General features: G+C 38.2%; 1 protein-coding gene across 2 annotated transcripts in view; it reads left to right on the forward strand.

Moving 5' to 3' along the window:
- Positions 1-18,120, forward strand: part of Cldn34b4 (claudin 34B4) — a 33,066-nt gene extending 14,946 nt beyond the window's left edge. Inside the window, exons 1-3 of one of the 2 annotated variants that reach the window (XM_002730241.6) lie at positions 13,720-13,905; positions 16,273-16,342; positions 17,254-18,120. In XM_002730241.6, the coding sequence (XP_002730287.1) occupies positions 17,279-17,914 (636 nt within the window). In that variant the 5' untranslated portion in view covers positions 13,720-13,905; positions 16,273-16,342; positions 17,254-17,278 and the 3' untranslated portion in view covers positions 17,915-18,120. Of the gene's footprint in view, positions 1-13,719; positions 13,906-16,272; positions 16,343-17,253 lie in introns of those variants that run through there. The other variant, XM_006256957.5, reaches the window with a different exon arrangement.
- Positions 18,121-19,159: the final 1,039 nt, after the last annotated feature.

Here is a 19,159-nt window from a genome sequence, read left to right on the forward strand (position 1 = left end):
TTTAAGAAGGACATAAATAACTCCCTTAAAGAAATGTAGGACAACCTCTTTAAGAAGGACATAAATAACTCCCTTAAAGAAATATAGGACAGCCTCTGGGTTCCTGGAGATAAGGGCACAGAAGCAGCAGGTCCCCTGCGTCTGAGACACCACTGGAACCTGAAGGGACCAACCAGATAAACAGTTCTCTGCACTCAAATTCTGTAGGAGGGAGAGCTAAACCTTCAGAGAGGCAGACATGCCTGGAAAACCAGAAGAGACTACACTCTGCCCACATTACTGATTCCAGAGGAAAACACCAAACGCCATCTGGAACCCTGGTGCATGGAAGCTCCCGGAAAGGGCGGCACAGATCTTCCTGGTTGCTGCCCCCAGGGAGGGCTCATAAGCAACACCCCATGAGCAAACCTGAGCCTCGGGACCACAGATAAGACAAACCTTCCTACTCTAAGCAACCTGCCTGGTGAACACAGGACACACAGAGGCAAAATTCGTCTAGGACCGGACACTTCCAGTTTTTAGTGAGATTCCCAAACCCACGGATCCCTGCCCGCAGCAGCTCACTGCTCCCAAACCCCATGGGAGAGAGAGCTCACCGCCTGGACAGGTGGGCACTCCTGAGACTGCAGAGTGGAAGAGACCACCAACACTGCCCACCCCTGCCCACATCCCTGGCCCAAGAGGAAACTGTATACAGACTCTGGGTTCCTGGAGATAAGGGCACAGGAGCAGCAGGTCCCCTGAATCTGAGACACCGCCGGAAACCTGAAGGGACCGACCACATAATCAGTTCTCTGCACCCAAATCCCGTGGGAGGGAGAGCTAAACCTTCAAAGAGGCAGACACGCCTGGGAAACCAGATGAGACTACACTCTGCCCACATTACTGATTCCAGAGGAAAACACCAAACACCATCTGGAACCCTGGTGCACAGAAGCTCCCGGAAAGGGCAGCGCAGATCTTCCTGTTTGCTGCCCCGGCGGAGGGCTCATAAGCAACACCCCATGAGCAAACTTGAGACTCGGGACCACAGGTAAGACAAATCTTCCTACTCCAAGCTACCTGCCTAGTGAACTCAAGACACAGGCCCACAGGAACAGCTGAAGACCTGTAGATAGGAAAAACTACAGGCCTGAAAGCAGAACACTTTGTTCCCATAACTGGCTGAAAGAAAACAGGAAAACAGGTCTACAGCACTCCTGACACACAGGCTTATAGGAAAGTCTAGCCACGGTCAGAAATAGCAGAACAAAGTAACACTAGAGATAATCTGATGGAGAGAGGAAAGCGCAGGAACCCAAGCAACAGAAACCAAGACTACATGGCATCATTGCAGCCCAATTCTCACACCAAAGCAAACACAGAATATCCAAACACCAGAAAAGCATGATCTAGTTTCAAAATCATATTTGATTATGATGCTGGAGAACTTCAAGAAGGACGGGAAGAACTCCCTTAGAGAAACACAGGAAAACATAAATAAACAAGTAGAAGCCTACATAGAGGAATCACAAAAATCCCTGAAAGAATTCCAGGAAAACACAATCAAACAGTTGAAGGAAGTAAAAATGGAAATAGAAGCTATGAAGAAAGAACACATGGAAACAACCCTGGATATAGAAAACCAAAGGAAGAGACAAGGAGCCGTAGATACAAGCTTCACCAACAGAATACAAGAGATAGAAGAGAGAATCTCAGGAGCAGAAGATTCCATAGAAATCATCGACTCAACTGTCAAAGATAATTTAAAGCAGAAAAAGCTACTGGTCCAAAACATACAGGAAATCCAGGACTCAATGAGAAGATCAAGCCTAAGCATAATAGGTATAGAAGAGAGTGATGACTCCCAGCTCAAAGAACCAGTAAATATCTTCAACAAAATCATAGAAGAAAACTTCCCTAACCTAAAGAAAGAGATACCCATAAGCATACAAGAAGCCTACAGAACTCCAAATGATTGGACCAGAAACGAAATTTCTCCCATCACATAATAGTCAAAACAGCAAATGCACAAAATAAAGAAAGAATATTAAAAGCAGTAAGGGAAAAAGGTCAAGTAACATATACAGGCAGAATTACACCAGACTTTTTGCCAGATTTTATGAAAGCCAGAAGATCCTGGGCAGATGTCATACAGACCATAAGAGAACACAAATGCCAGCCCAGGTTACTATCTCCTGCAAAACTCTCAATTAACATAGATGGAGAAACCAAGATATTCCATGACAAAACCAAATTTACACAATATCTCTTTACAAGACCAGTGCTACAAAGGATAATAAATGGTAAAGCCCAACATAAGAAGGCAAGCTACACCCTAGAAGAAGCAAGAAACTAATCATCTTGGCAACAAAACAAAGAGAAGAAAAGCACACAAACATAACCTCATATCCAAATATGAATATAACAGGAAGCAATAATCACTATTCCTTAATATCTCTCAACATCAATGGCCTCAACTCCCCAATAAAAAGACATAGATTAACAAACTGGATACGCAAAGATGAGCCTGCATTCTGCTGGCTACAGGAAACACACCTCAGAGACAAAGACAGACACTACGTTAGAGTGAAAGGCTGGAAAACAACTTTCCAAGCAAATGGTCAGAAGAAGCAAGCTGAAGTAGCCATTCTAATATCAAATAAAATCAATTTCCAACTAAAAGTCATCAAAAAAGAAAAGGAAGGACACTTCATATTCATCAAAGGAAAAATCCACCAAGATGAATGCTGAATCCTAAATATCTATGCTCCAAATACAAGGGCACCTACATATGTAAAAGAAACCTTACTAAAGCTCATAACACACATTGAACCTCACAGAATAATAGTAGGACATTTCAACACTCCACTCTCATCAATGGACAGATCATGGAAACAGAAATTAAACAGAGACCTACACAGACTAAGAGAAGTCACGAACCAAATGGACTTAACAGATATTTATAGAACAATCTATTCTAAAGCAAAATGATATAACTTCTTCTCAGCTCCTCATGGTACTTTCTGCAAAATTGACCATATAATTGGTCAAAAAATGGGACTCAACAGGTAAAAAAAGATAGAAATAATCCCATGCATCCTATCAGACCACCACGGCCTAAAGCTGGTCTTCAATAAAAATAAGGGAAGAACGCCCACATATACGTGGAAGTTGAACAATGCTCTACTCAACAATAAACTGGTCAAGGAAGAAGTAAAGAAAGAACTTAAAGACTTCTTAGAATTTAATGAAAATGAAGATACAACATACCGAAACTTATGGGACACAACGAAAGGTGTGCTAAGAGGAAAACTCATAGCTCTGAGTTCCTGCAGAAAGAAACAGGAGAGAGCATATGTCAGCAGCTTGACAGCACACCTACAAGCGCTAGAACAAAAGAAGCAAAGACACTCAGGAGGAGTAGAAGGCAGGAAATAATCAAACTCAGAGCTGAAATCAACCAAGTAGAGACAAAAAGGATCATAGAAAGAATCAACAGAACCAAAAGTTGGTTCTTTGAGAAAAGCAACAGGATAGATAAACCCTTAGCCAGACTAACGAGAGGACACTGAGAGTGTGTCCAAATTAACAAAATCAGAAATGAAAAGTGAGACATAACTACAGAATCAGAGGAAATTCAAAAAATCATCAGATCTTAGTATAAAAGCCTATATTAAATAAAACGTGAAAATCTGCAGGAAATGGACAATTACCTAGACAGATACCAAGTACCGAAGTTAAATCAGGAACAGATAAACCAGTTAAACAACCCCATAACTCCTAAGGAAATAGAAGCAGTCATTAAAGGTCTCCCAACCAAAAAGAGCCCAGGTCCAGACGGGTTTAGTGCAGAATTCTATCACACCTTCATAGAAGACCTCATACCAATATTATCCAAACTATTCCACAAAATTGAAACAGATGGAGCACTACCGAATTCCTTCTATGAAGCCACAATTACTCTTATACCTAAACCACACAAAGACACAACAAAGAAAGAGAACTTCAGACCAATTTCCCTTATGAATATCGACGCAAAAATACTCAAAATTCTGGTGAACCGAATCCAAGAGCACATCAAAACAATCATCCACCATGATCAAGTAGGCTTCATCCCAGGCATGCAGGGATGGTTTAATATACGGGAAACCATCAACGTGATCCATTATATAAACAAAATGAAGGACAAAACCACATGATCATTTCATTAGATGCTGAGAAAGCATTTGACAAAGTTCAAAACCCCTTCATGATAAAAGTCCTGGAAAGAATAGGAATTCAAGGCCCATACCTAAACATAATGAAAGCCATATACACCAAACCAGTTGCTAACATTAAACTAAATGGAGAGAAACATGAACCAATCCCACTAAAATCAGGGACTAGACAAGGCTGCCCACTCTCTCCCTACTTATTCAATATAGTTCTTGAAGTTCTATCCAGAGCAATCAGACAACAAAAGTAGGTTAAGGGGATATAGATCGGAAAATAAGTCAAAATATCACTATTTGCAGATGATAAGATTGTATATTTAACTGATCCCAAAAGTTCCACCAGAGAACTACTAAAGCTGATAAACAACTTCAGCAAAGTGGCTGGGTATAAAATTAACTCAAATAAATCATTAGCCTTCCTCTACACAAAAGAGAAACAAACTGAGAAAGAAAATAGGGAAATGGCACCCTTCATAATAGACCCAAATAATATAAAGTACCTCGGTGTGACTTTAACCAAGCAAGTAAAAGATCTGTACAATAAGAACTTCAAGTCTCTGAAGAAAGAAATTGAAGAGACCTCAGAAGATGGAAAGATCTCCCATGGTCATGGATTGGCAGGATTAATATAGTAAAAATGGCCATTTTACCAAAAGCGATCTACAGATTCAATGCAGTCCCCATCAAAATACCAATCCATTTCTTCAAAGAGTTAGACAGAACAATTTGCAAATTCATCTGGAATAACAAAAAACCCAGGATAGCTAAAACTATCCTCAACAATAAAAAGAATTCAGGGGGAATCACTATCCCTGAACTCAAGCAGTATTACAGAGCAATAGTGATAAAAACTGCATGGTATTGGTACAGAGACAGACAGATAGAACAATGAAACAGAACTGAAGTCCCAGAAATGAACCCACACACCAATGGTCACTTGATTTTTGACAAAGGAGCCAAAACCATCAAATGGAAAAAAGATAGCATTTTCAGCAAATGGTGCTGGTTCAACTGGAGGTCAACATGTAGAAGAATGCTTATCACCCTGTACAAAGCTTAAGCCCAAGTGGATCAAGGACCATCACATCAAACCAGATACACTCAAACTAATAGAAGAAAAACTAGGGCAGCATCTCGAACACATGGGCACTGGAAAAAATTTCCTGAACAAAACACCAATGACTTATGCTCTAAGATCAAGAATCGACAAATGGGATCTCATAAAACTGCAAAGTTTCTGTAAGGCAAAGGACACGGTGGTTAGGACAAAACGGCAACCAACAGATTGGGAAAAGATCTTTACCAATTCTACAACAGATAGAGGCCTTATATCCAAAATATACAAAGAACTCAAGAAGGTAGACTGCAGGGAGACAAATAACCCTATTAAAAATGGGGTTCAGAGCTAAACAAAGAATTCACAGCTGAGGAATGCCTAATGGCTGAGAAACACCTAAAGAAGTGTTCAACATCTTCAGTCATAAGGGAAATGCAAATCAAAACAACCCTGAAATTTCACCTCACATCAGTGAGAATGGCTAAGTTCAAAAACTGAGGTGACAGCAAATGCTGGCGAGGATGTGGAGAAAGAGGAACACTCCTCCTTGTTGGTGGGATTGTAGACTGGTACAACCAATCTAGAATTCAGTCTGGATGTTCCTCAGAAAATTGGACATTGAACTGCCTGAGGATCCAGCTATACCACTCTTGGGCATATACCCAAAAAATGCCCCAACATTTTAGAAAGACACGTGCTCCACTATGTTCATAGCTGCCGTATTTATAATAGCCAGAAGCTGGAAAGAACCCAGATGCCCTTCAACAGAGGAATGAATACAGAAAATGTTGTACATCTACACAATGGAATATTACTCAGCTATCAAAAACAACGACTTTATGAAATTCGTAGGGAAATGGTAGTAACTGGAAAATATCATCCTGAGTGAGGTAACCCAATCACAGAAAAAGACACATGGTATGCATTCATTAATAAGTGGCTATTAGCCCAAATGCTTGAATTACCCTAGATGCCTAGAGCAAATGAAACTCAAGACGGATGATCAAAATGTGAATGCTTCACACCTTCTTTAAAAGCGGAACAAGAATACCCTTGGCAGGGAATAGGGAGGCAAAGATTAAAACAGATACAGAAGGAACACCCATTCAGAGCCTACCCCACATGTGACCCATACTTATACAGCTACCTAATTAGACAAGATGGATGAAGCAAAGAAGTACAGGCAGACAGGAGCCGGATGTAGATCTCTCTTGAGATACGCAGCCAGAATATAGCAAATACAGAGGGGAATGCCAGGAGCAAACCACTGAACTGAGAACACGACCCCTGTTGAAGGAATCAGAGAAAGAACTGGAAGAGCTTGAAGGGGCTCGAGACCCCATATGAACAACAATGCCAAGCAACCAGAGCTTCCAGGGACTAAGCCACTACCTAAAGACTATACATGGACTGAACCTGGACTCTGACCTTATAGATAGCATTGAATATCCTAGTAAGATCAGCAGTGTAAGGGGAAGCCCTGAATCCTGCTAAGACTGAACCCCCAGTGAACGTGATTGTTGAGGGGAGGGTGACAATGGGGGGGATGGGGAGGGGAACACCCATAAAGAAGGGGAGGGGAGGGGTTAGGGAGATGTTGGCCCATAAACCGGGAAAGGGAATAACACTCGAAATTTAAATAAGAAATACTCAAGTTAATAAAAGAAAAAAAAAGAAATGTACGACAACACAAGTAAAGAAGTAGAAGCCCTTAAAGAGGAAACACAAAAATCCCTGAAAGAATTACAGGAAAACACAACCAAACAGTTGAAGGAAATGAACAATACCATCCAGGATTTAAAAATGGAAATAGAAACAAAAAGGAAAGCACAGAGGGGGAAAACCCTACAGATAGAATACCTAAGGAAGAGATCAGGAATCACAGATGCAAGCATCACCAATAGAATACAAGAGATAGAAGAGAGAATCTCAGGGGAAGAAGATGCCATAGAAAACATCGACACAACTGTCAAAGATAATGTGAAATGCAAAAGACTCCTAGACTCCTAGTGCAAAAGATCCAGGAAATCCAGGATACAATGAGAAGGTCAAACCTAAGGATAATAGGCATAGAAGGGAGTGAAGATTCCAACTTAAAGGGCCAGTAAATATCTTCAACAAAATCATAGAAGAATACTTCCCTAACCTATAGAAAGTGATGGCCATCAACATAAAGAAGCCTACAGAACTCCAAATAGATTGGACTAGAAAAGAAACTCCTCCTGTCACATAATAGTCAAAAACCAAATGCACAAAATAAAGAAAGAATATTGAAAGCAGTAAGGGAAAAAGATCAAGTAACATAAAAAGGCAGACCTATAAGAATTACATCAGACTTCTCCGGAGACTATGAAACCCAGAAGGCCCTGGACGAATGTCATACAGACCATAACAGAACACAAATGCCAGCCCAGGTTACTGTCTCCTGCAAAACTCTCAATTGACATAGATGGAGAAACCAAGATATTCCATAACAAAACCAAATTTACACAATATCTCTCTACAAATCCAGCACTACAAAGGATAATAAAGGGTAAAGCCCAACATAAGGAGGCAAGCTATACCCTAGAAGAAGCAAGAAACTAATCATCTTGGCAACAAAACAAAGAGAAGAAAAGTACACAAACATAACCTCATATCCAAATATGAATATAACAGGAAGCAATAATCACTATTCCTTAATATCTCTCAACATCAATGTCCTCAATTCCCCAATAAAAAGACATAGATTAACAAACTGGATATGCAACGAGGACCCTGCATTCTGCTGCCTACAGTAAACACAGAACCTAAGAGAACACAAATGCCAGCCTAGTCTACTATATCCAGCAAAATTCTCAATTAACATAGATGGAGAAACAAATATATTCCATGACAAAACCAAATTTATGCAATATCTTTCTACAAATCCAGTCCTATAAATAATAATAGATGGAAAACTCCACATAAGGAGAGAAACTATGCCATACAGAAAGCAAGAATGTAATCTCCTCACAGTGAAACAAAAAGAAGAAACACAAAAACATCATACCACCTCTTACAATGAAAATAACAGGAAATTACCATCACTATTCCTTAATATCTCTCAACATCAATGGAGTCAATCCCTCAATAAAAAGACATAGACAAACAGACTGGATACAAAAAGAGGACCCAGCATTTTTTTGCATACAGGAAACACACCTCAGATATAAATAAAGGGACTACCTCAGAGTAAAAGTCTATACAAAAACTTTCCAAGCAAATGATCTGAAGAAACAAGCTGGGGTAGCCATTCTAATATCAAACAAAAATGTCTTTAAACCAAAAGTCATTAAAAAAAGATAAGGAAGGACACTTCTTATTCATCAAAGGAAAAATACACCAAGATGAACTCTCAATCTTAAATATCTATGGTCCAAATACAAGAAACTTTAGTAAAGCTCAAATCACACATTGCACCTCACACAATAAAAGTAGGAGATTTCAACACCCCACTCTCATCAATGGACAGATCATGGAAACAGAAATTAAACAGAGACATAGAGAAACTAACTGAAGTTATGAACCAAATGGTTTAACATATATTTATAGAACATTCCATCCTAAAATAAAATAATAAACCTTCTTCTCAGCACCTCATGGTACCTTCTCCAAAATTAAGCATAGAATTGTGCACAAAACAGGCCTCAACTGATGTAGGAAGATAGAAATAATCCCATGCATCCTATCAGATCACCATGGACTAAGGCTGGCCTTCAATAACAAAAATAACGACAGAATGCCAACATATACATGAAAGTTGAACATGTTTCTACTCAATGACAACTTGTTCAAGAAAGAAATAAAGAAATTAAAGACTTCTTAGAATTTAATGAAAATGAAACATGACATATCCAAACTTATGGGACAGGATGAAAGCAGTGCTAAGAGGAATATTCATAGCTCTGAGTGACTCCAAAAAGAAACAGGAGAGAACATAGATCAGCAGCTTTACAGCACATTTAGAAGCTCTGGAACAAAAAGAAACAAATACATGAGATGAGTAGAAGGCAGGAAACAATCAAAGTCAGGGCTGAAAATAACCAAGTGGAAACAAAAAGGAGTATACAAAGAATCGACAGAACCATGAGCTGATTCTTTGGGAAAATCAACATGATAGATAAACCCTTAGCCAGCCTAACCAGAGGGTACAGAGAGAATATCCAAACTAACAAAATCATAAATGAAAAGGGAGGCATAACAACAGAATCTGAGGGAATTAAAAAAAAAACATCAGATCCTACTATATAAGCCTATTTTTAAAAAACTGGAAAATCTCGAGGAAATGGACAATTTTCTAGACAGATACCATGTACCAAAGTTAAATCAGGAACAGATAAACCATATAAACAACCCCATAACTCCTAAAGAAATGGAAGCAGTTATTAAAAGTCTCCCAACCAAAAAGAGCCCAGGACCAAATTGGCTTAGTGCAGAACTCTATCAGACTTTCATAAAAGACCTTATACCAATACTGTCCAAATTATTGCACAAAAAGTAATGGACAGAGCACTGCCAAATCCCTTCTATGAAGCAACAATTATTCTTATACCTAAACTACACAAAGACTGAACAAAGAGAACTTCAGACCAATTGCCCTTATGAATATTGACAAAAAAATACTCAATAAAATTCTTGCAAACTGAATCCAAGAACATATCAACACAATCATGCAGCATGATCAAGTAGGCTTCATTCCAGTTATGCAGGGATGGTTCACTATAAGGAAATCCATCAACGTAATCTACTATATAAACAAACTCAAAGATAAAAACTACATGATCATTAGATGCTGAGAATGCATTTGAAACAATTCAACACCCCTTCATGATAAAAGTCCTGGAAAAATCAGGAAGTCAAGGCCTATAGCTAAACATAGCAATAGCAATATACAGCAAACCAGTAGGTAACATCAAACTAAATGGAGAGAAACTTGAATCAATCCCACTAAAATAAGGGACTAGACAAGGCTGCCCACTCTCCCTACTTATTCAATATAGTCCTCGAAGTCCTAGCCAGAGTAATCAGACAATAAAAGGAGGTCAAAGGGATATAAATTGGAAGGGAAGGTGTCAAAATATCACTATTTGTAGAGGATATGGTAATATGGTTAAGTGATCCCAAAAGTTCCACCAGAGAACTACTAAATCTGATAAAAACTTCAGCAAAGTGTCTGGGTATAAAATTAACTCAAATGAATCAGTAGTCTTCCTCTACTCAAAGGAGAAAGAAATTAGGGAAATGACACCCTTCATAATAGTCCCAAATAATGCAAAATATCTTGGTGTGACTTTAACCAAGCAAGTGAAAGTTCTGTATGACAAGTCTCTGAAGAAAGAAATTTAACAAAATCTCAGAAGATGGAAAGATATCTCATGCTAATTGATTGGCAGGATTAATATAGTAAAAATGCACATTTTGCCAAAAGCAATCTACAGATTCAATGCAATCTCCATCAAAATTCCAACTCAATTCTTTATAGAGATAGAACGAGCAATTTGCAAATTCATTTGGAATAACAAAACACCTAGGATAGCAAAAACTGTAGTCAACAATAAAAGAACCTCAGGGGGAATCACCATTCCTGACCTTAAGCAGTATTACACAGCAATAGTCATAAAAATCTTTATGGTATGGGTACATAGACAGACAGATCAGTGGAATAGAATTGAAGACCCAGAAATGAACCCATTCACCTATGGACAAGGGAACTAAAGGCATCCACTGATAAAAAGATAGCCTTTTCAACAAAGGTGCTGTTTCAACTGGAGGTCAACATGTAGAAGAATGCAAATTGATCTATTGTTATCACCCTGTACAAAGCTTAAGTCCAAGAAGATCAAAGACCTGCACATAAAACCAGAGACACTCAAACTAATAGAAAAAAGTGGGGAGAGTCTCAAATACATGGGCACTGAGGAAAATTTCCTTAGCAAAACACCAATGATTTATGCTCTAAGATCAAGAATCGAAAAATGGGACTTCATAAAACATCATACTTTTGTAAAGCAAAGGACACTGTCACTAGGACAAAATGGCAACCAACAGATTGGGAAAAGATCTTTATCAATCCTCTATCTAATATAGGATTAATACCCAAAATATACAAAGAACTGAAGAAGTTAGCTTCAAGAGAGCTCAATAACCCTATTAAAAACTGGGGTACAGAGCTAAACAAAAAATTCTAAGCTGAGGAATATTGAATGACTGAAAAGCCACCTAAAGAAATGTTTAACATACTTAGTCATCAGGGAAAGGGAAATCAAAACAGCACTGAGATTCCACCTCCCACCAGTCAGAATGGCTAAGATCTAAAACTCAGGTGACAACACATTCTGGTGAGGATATGGAGAAAGAGGAACACTCCTCCATTGTTGATGGGCTTGCAAACTGGTACAACCACTGTGGAATCTGTCTGGAGGTTCCTCAGAAAATTGGACATTACACTAACTGAGGGCCCAGCTATACCTCTACTGGGTATATGCCCAAAAGACTCTCCAACATACAACAAAGAAACATGCTCCACTATGTTCATAGCAGCTTTATTTATAATAGCCAGACGCTGTAAAGAACCACAGATATCCTTCAACAGAGGAATGGATTTTAAAATGTGGTACATCTACACAATGGAGTACTACTCAGCAATCAAAAACAATAACTTCCTGAAATTCATAGGCAAATGGAGTAAACTAGGAAATATCATCCTGAGTGTGGTAACCCAATCACAAAAAAACACACTTTGTATGCACTCATTGATAACTTGATATTAGCCCAAAAACTCAATTTACCTAAGATGCAATCCACAGACCACAGCAAAGTCAAGAAGAAGGATGACCAAAATGTAGATGCTTCCACTTCTTCTTAAAAGGGTGAACAAAAATATCCATAGGAGGGGATATTGAGGCAAAGGTTAGAGCAGAGCGTTAAGGAATGGCCATCCAGAGCCTACCCAATATGTGGCATATATATATATATATATATATATATATATATATATATATATATATATATATATATCCACGAAAAGTTGATAAGATTGATGAAGCTAAGAAGTGCTTAGAACCAGATATAGATCTTTCCTGAGAGACACAACCAGAGCATGTCAAATACAGAGGTGAATGCTAGAAGCAAACCACTAAACTAAGAATGGGACCCCCTTTGGGGGAATTAGAGAAAGGGTTGAAAGAGCTGAAGAGGTTTGTAACTCCATAAGAGCAACAATGCCAACCAACCAGAGCTTCTAGGGACTAAACCACTACCGAAAAACTATACATGGACTCACCCAGGCCTCCAACTGCATATGTAGCAGAGAATAGTCTTGTTGGGGCACCAGTGGAAGGGGAAGCCCTTGTCTGTCAAGGTTGGACCCCCATTGTAGGGGAATGTCGGAGGGGGTTGTAATGGGGTATGGATGGGGGGAGAGCACCCTTATGGAGAAAATAGGGGGCTTATGGAGAAAATAGGGGGCTTATGGAGAGGAAACCAGGAAAGCGAATAACATTTGAAATATAAATAAAGAAATATATCCAATTAAATAGCAATAAATTATCAAAATGTCTGGGAACTATATAATAGGACTGTTTCAAAAATCATTAAGAAAATAAAGAAAATATTATATTTCTACTTATCCCACGCCATTGTCTATCACATTCTCTCTCTCTATAAAACATGAATGTTTTTTTGCATCAACTGCTTTCTTGTGTCCACTAAGGGTAGAGGAGAGTCCTGGATTTCCTTGTAATGGAGATACAGATGAGTGTGTGTGTGTGTGTGTGTGTGTGTGTGTGTGTGTGTGTGTGTGTGTGTGTATGTAAAAAATCTCCACAGGGAGCCCAGTTGTGACATGGATGTCTGAAACCACAGTTGCATCCTCTAGAAGAGAGGCAATTACTTTTAAGCTTTGGCCATCTCACCATCCCCATAGTGACCCATTTATAGCAACTTCTTTTTGTTAAGCAATGTGGGAAACTTTATTTTTGTGCATTTCCATGCAATACAGAGTTGCTCTAAAGTAATCTGACCTATAATCAGAATGGTTTTCTATATGTTTTAAAAAGTTTTGCCTTTCTTTGCACCTATAATCGCATTGTCTGTATATGTATTTTGATCTATACATACACCTCTGAGAAATTAGCCAGGCTCATTCTTCTGATGTTTAGACCTCCTTGTTTAGCAACTGCATCTATTCATGACAATGACAGAGGATAGAAATTATTTCTCAAAGAGGGAAAAAGAGAAAGTGATGACATACAAGGTTGGGTCTGTCAGTTTATGAGCAGAGAGTCCCACTAATAAACACGCACCATACTAAAACCCTGAAATGTTTGCACATGAAAAAAGACAACAAAGAAAATGCCAGTTTCCTCCACAACATCAAGTGTCAAGTCATTAAAATACTGATGACAAAACACAGGACAGTGAGGTCATTGAGTCTTGGAATTTGATGACACAATAGAACTCTCAGAACTAGAAGAAGCCATAATATGCCAGAGCTCAGAGCTGATGGTGAAGGAACCTCAAAGGACAAGTGAGAGGATCCCTTTCCTTGTCAGCTCCACTGGCCTCTATAGCTGATTGACCTGCCACATAATCTACCACTATCAGCTAGTTCACTGGAAGACAGTATTTCTGGTTAGTAAAGCTTCTACTCATCGTTATTTTACCCTCTGAATAATGAGGTTAATGAATACACTCATCAATATTAACCACTGACCATTTTAAAGATATAGTTACAGTTTCACATCATAAAGACCATTCACTGTTGTGTAATTAAATTATCGGTAATGTTTATGAACTTTTCCAACTAAAATTTTGTCCTATTGAATGTCTGACTTGGCATGTAGCAACCACCATTATGTGTTATGACTTGATGAATTTGAGCTCCTAGAGACTTGCTTAATAAGATTCGAGTATTTGAGATTATTTGATTGACTTAATTCATGTAACATAATGGTCCCTAGCGTAATCTGTATTGCCACATGTGTTCCTCTATCCAGTGGTGCTTTTAAAAGAGGTTCTAGATACGAAAGAAGATGGCATGTAGATGGAAGAATTACTATAAGGTTTGCCTTTAAAGATTGTACCTCTTCCCTGGTCACTTATGTGTCTCTCTTTCCTGTCCACTGTGATTTAAATTACTATTATTACCTGCTCTCACATTCTAACTTTTCATGCCCATATGTTGAAGAATCTAAGTATATCAACTGAAGTATTTGAAACTATAACACAAACAAAACTGGGCTCCTCTTGAGTAGTTCCCCGAGGTGTATTGCTCATAGCTGAAATCTAACAGAGATCTTTGTGTTACCCTGGTTCAATTTCATCATGTCATTAAAACAAAACATGTGTGAAAAGGTTAATATTCTCAACAGAGACCATATTTGAACTTTTTTTTTTCTGGAGCTGGGGACCGAACCCAGGGCCTTGCGCTTGCTAGGCAAGTGCTCTACCACTGAGCCAAATCCCCAACCCCCATATTTGAATTTTTAATTTTGACGTTTACTTGTCCTGTTGTTCTCCCTATGGCTGATAGTTTGCCCTACAATGGTGTTGTTTGTGAAAGCTATTTTTGTGAACTACAAATCCTTGGCATAGAGGATATTATCCTTCATACTATAATGTTCTGAGCAGTCTTTCTGGTTCTTTTAATCTCATTCACATGCACAGGCCTGTTCCTTATTGTACCTTGTAAGATTCTGTAACACCATTTTGAAGTCTCAACATATCAGCATAACTATGGAGTATTTGATTCATTTAGGATTATTAGCAAAATAAATAAATAAATAACAGGTCTAGGAAATCACAGTAGGTGATCCTAGGTATGGTAGAGGAGAAAGTTTATTATAGAAATGTGAGAGAGCACATCCAAAGGAAGACACATTTGGAAGAATCCATAGCCATGATTCTGTACTATGTGGAGAGGGGTGGGAGAAGGGAGAGAGGGGTACAAAGTTCAGCAACCAGGATACAAAGGTTAAAAAAAGGCATGTAACTAAAGTGTCTGGGTTCTATAAGGAAGAGATTCTAAGGGAAAGGCAGTTCAGCCTCTAGGTTGGAAAGTTGATTGTAGAAGGTGGAGTACTTACTCATCTCCTGTAACAGGTAGGTACTGAGGAATGCTGGGAGAACCTGGAGGCCAGGTCTGCTTTAATATTTTAAATATATGCCCTAGTGACTTGTCCTGTGTTTGAAATGTAAAAATTTACTAATGAAGAGATCATCTTTATTAAGTATAATGTAAAAGTCATGGAACAAGTGCTATCTATGTAATTTATAAAGGCTTATTTAAAGCTAAACACGTTTCCTCAAAATGCTACTTCTTGATCAATGAAAGTTAAGATGCCTTAGCATTTTTTATTCTAAAATAGTGAACTTCAGGGACCTGAGTTCTTGTTGGAACACCTTGAAATACAGCCTCAAAGTTCTTCTTCAGGGCATAACGAAGGGTGCATATGAAGTGATGACTTTATAGTGAAGGTGACAATAATTTGAAGCATGTAGGCACATGATATTCACAGTTGAGAAGACGAGCAAGGAATTCATTCATTCCTCTAATACTCAGATGCCTTTTTACAAACATATATCTCATTATCCCCTTCCTACAACCCTAGTGAAGGTGTTACCCTCACTAGGAAGGTCTTCTTAATTCAAGTAACATAATCAAGATAGTCCCTCACAGGCAGTCCTATAGGTCAGCCAATTCTAGACAATCCCTCAACTAAGAATCCCAATCCAGATGAGTCTTAAATTGTTTCAAGTAGAAAATCAAAACTAATCATCAAAATATGAATGTCAAATTTACAGCATCTGGGTATTTTATAATTGCTTAATTGTGAACATTATCTATGTCCACAAATTTTTATAGGATTTGACACATTTTAAGTATTTCAGTGAAATGCATTGCTTTCAGATAAAGTATAATATATATTATATTGCATATACCAAAATAAGTTAATTTTCAATCATTTTATGAGTTTCCATTCATTTACTATCTTTCAGTTGCTGCATTGCACACAGTCAATGTGAAGGACGTTATAAAGAAGGTTAAAACTTCCAAGTTTGCTACTGGGTATGTAAAAGGGTACAACTGTTTTGTGAAGAGAAATTCCAAAATACATTTGATAAGAACTTGACATCATATATCCCTGCATTTGAATGTCTTACTATCTATGAAAAGAATGACTATATAATACATCAACACAAATTTTTATATATGCATATTTATTCATACAGTGGTATTCTTAGTAAGCAAAGTTTGGAGTTAGTGCAGATGCCCAAGATGAATGAATGAGTAAGCAAAGTTTGATACTTTGTTATCCTGAGAAACTAGTCAACATGAAAAAGAGAAAACAAGCTTCTCTCACATGCTAAATATTGTTTACCCTTGAAAATAACTTGTTAGTGATCTAATGTAAAGTCTCATGAATCTAATACAAGCCCTTGGGTGCAAAATTCAGCAGGATTTCCAGAAATTCAGAGACTGGCTGAGGGGACATTTGCAGGCCAGCCAGATCTATAGAACATTATGTCTCAAAAATTATACTAAATAAAAATACTGAGCCCAAAACATCCCACATTGACTCTATAATACCATTTGTCATTTTTAATGTTGCCATATTTTTAAAAGAATGGATGCAGCATGAATAATTTATTCAATTCTTGAATTTCAAGTATCTTGCATTTGTAGAATTATATATACTGGGATAACCATTTTGATGGCTAGGTAATTGTGACCAAATGCCATTGTGACTTATCTAAATATCAGATGTGTGCATGTTATAGGACTAGTGGATTATCAAACTGTTTGGACATAATTGCCACAGGGGCCTTAGATTTCTCAAACCACATTCCCAGTAGCAGATCTCCAGATCTAAGGACAACTTTATCAAACATAACTCTTTTGTACCTGGTACCATTCCCCTGAGTAAACTGTCTGAGGTCTGAGAACTCATCCTCATCCTGACCTGTATTTCTTTACAGTTGCTGACTATCCACTGTGACCATCATGTTGATCAAAAAACGATACAATAGCCAAATGGGAGGCTTTGCTTTGACCACATTGGCTTGGATAATTTGCTGTATCTCCATAGGCTTACCTCAGTGGCGAGTGTGGCACTTCCAAGACCCTGAGGTCTTTAAGCCTACTACAGCATTTGTTGGCATGTGGAGAGTCTGTACTTTCCAGCATAATGACAACTTTAGCAACATCAGAATATGTCACCGATACAACTACCATGATACCTTCATTCCTTTGGATATCCGAGTGACCCAACAATTGCTACTGGTTGCTAGTTTTCTTGGACTGGTTGGGAAAGCCACCACCATTATTTCCCTTTGGAATGTGTGCGGAGGAAGAGTACGTACAAATACCACTTACAATCCATTTGGTCTATCTGGAATTCTGAACATCATTGCTAGCAGTTTTCTTTGCCTTGCCGTATTGTTTAACTATATATCCATCATACTACAGGAGGGAATAGTATTCCCACCATCTTTTAATGTGCCTTCCCAGCCAGACACACAGGAAATTGGAAGTGCCATGGCCTTGGCAATTATAGCTGCAGTTTTCTTTCTATTAAGTGGTACAATTTTGCTTACTTCAACTTTTCCTAGAGAAAAGCCAATGCATTCTAAATATTAAAAGTAAATTTTTACCTTACATACATTTAAAATCAAAAGTTACCTGGAATGATAGCATGTGTCAACAAAATTTTCAAAGAACTCAATTTGGCCTGTGATGGAAAATGACCATGTTGATCTCTTATAATTTCTGTATTTCTTGTTTGATTTATTACTTGATTGCTGTATTATGGATTGTCAAAAAAATAAAATCTAATCCATAATCCATTTGGTCTTATAAAATTTGTGTTTTATTTACTGTGAACAAAAGTAAATAATAAACCTAGTACTGAAATGAGAGCAAAGTATAGTAACCTCTCATTGCTCTGTTGTAAAAATATAAAAAATTAAAAAAAATATTTTTGTCTTTTATCCCCTCTAAGTATGGCAACACAGTGCCCCATGATATCTGATAGATATCTTAATCTCAGTCAGCAAAGTGTCTCGCCCACTCTGCTTCATGCCATATCACACTGCCAAAGGTCTCTCTCTGAGCCTTGCAGCAATCTGTCTACCTATCTAGTTCCCAAGGCAGGTTTCCATGCCAGAAACACACATCCCAACTCTGTGGCAACCCAGACCAGCTGCCACACACTTTGTTACACTTAAATTGCTACGTGAAAGAACACACAACACAATAACCTTTGGCCCAATTGATAAGATATAATCACCCACCTAAACATACAAAGCCCAATGACTCTTCTTTCAGAGGTCCTGAGTTCAATTCTCAGCAACCATTTTGTGGCTCACAAACATCTGTAACGGGGTCGGATGCCCTCTTCTGGTGTGTCTGAAGACAGCTACAGTGTACTCATATACATAGAATACATAAATATTTTTAAAAATCTAAGTAACTACTTAATTAGCTAGCCACAAAATTAAATAAATGATTGAATGTATGTTATCATACTTTGGGTTACTATTGCTTTGATGAAATATGACTAAAGCAATTTGGGGTTGGTATTTGTCTTTCATTTCCATATCATTGTTTATCATCAATGGAAGTCAAGACAGGAACTCAAAGAGGATAGGAAACTGGAGACGGGATCTCCTGCAGCAGCCTGTTTTGCTTAGAGGGTTCCTCCCCTGGCTTGCTCAACCTGCTTTCTTCTAGTATCCAAGATCAAAGCACAGCTACGGCAGCAGCTTCAATTGACTGGTTTCTTCCCTATCAATCCGTAATTATAAAAATCCCTAAAAGGCTTGTCTACAACCCAATATTATAGAGGTATTGTCTCAATCAAAGCTCCTTTCTGATGACTGTAAC

The sequence above is a fragment of the Rattus norvegicus genome, chromosome X (assembly GCF_036323735.1).
Source record: "Rattus norvegicus strain BN/NHsdMcwi chromosome X, GRCr8, whole genome shotgun sequence".
Classification (NCBI taxonomy): Eukaryota; Metazoa; Chordata; class Mammalia; order Rodentia; family Muridae; genus Rattus; species Rattus norvegicus.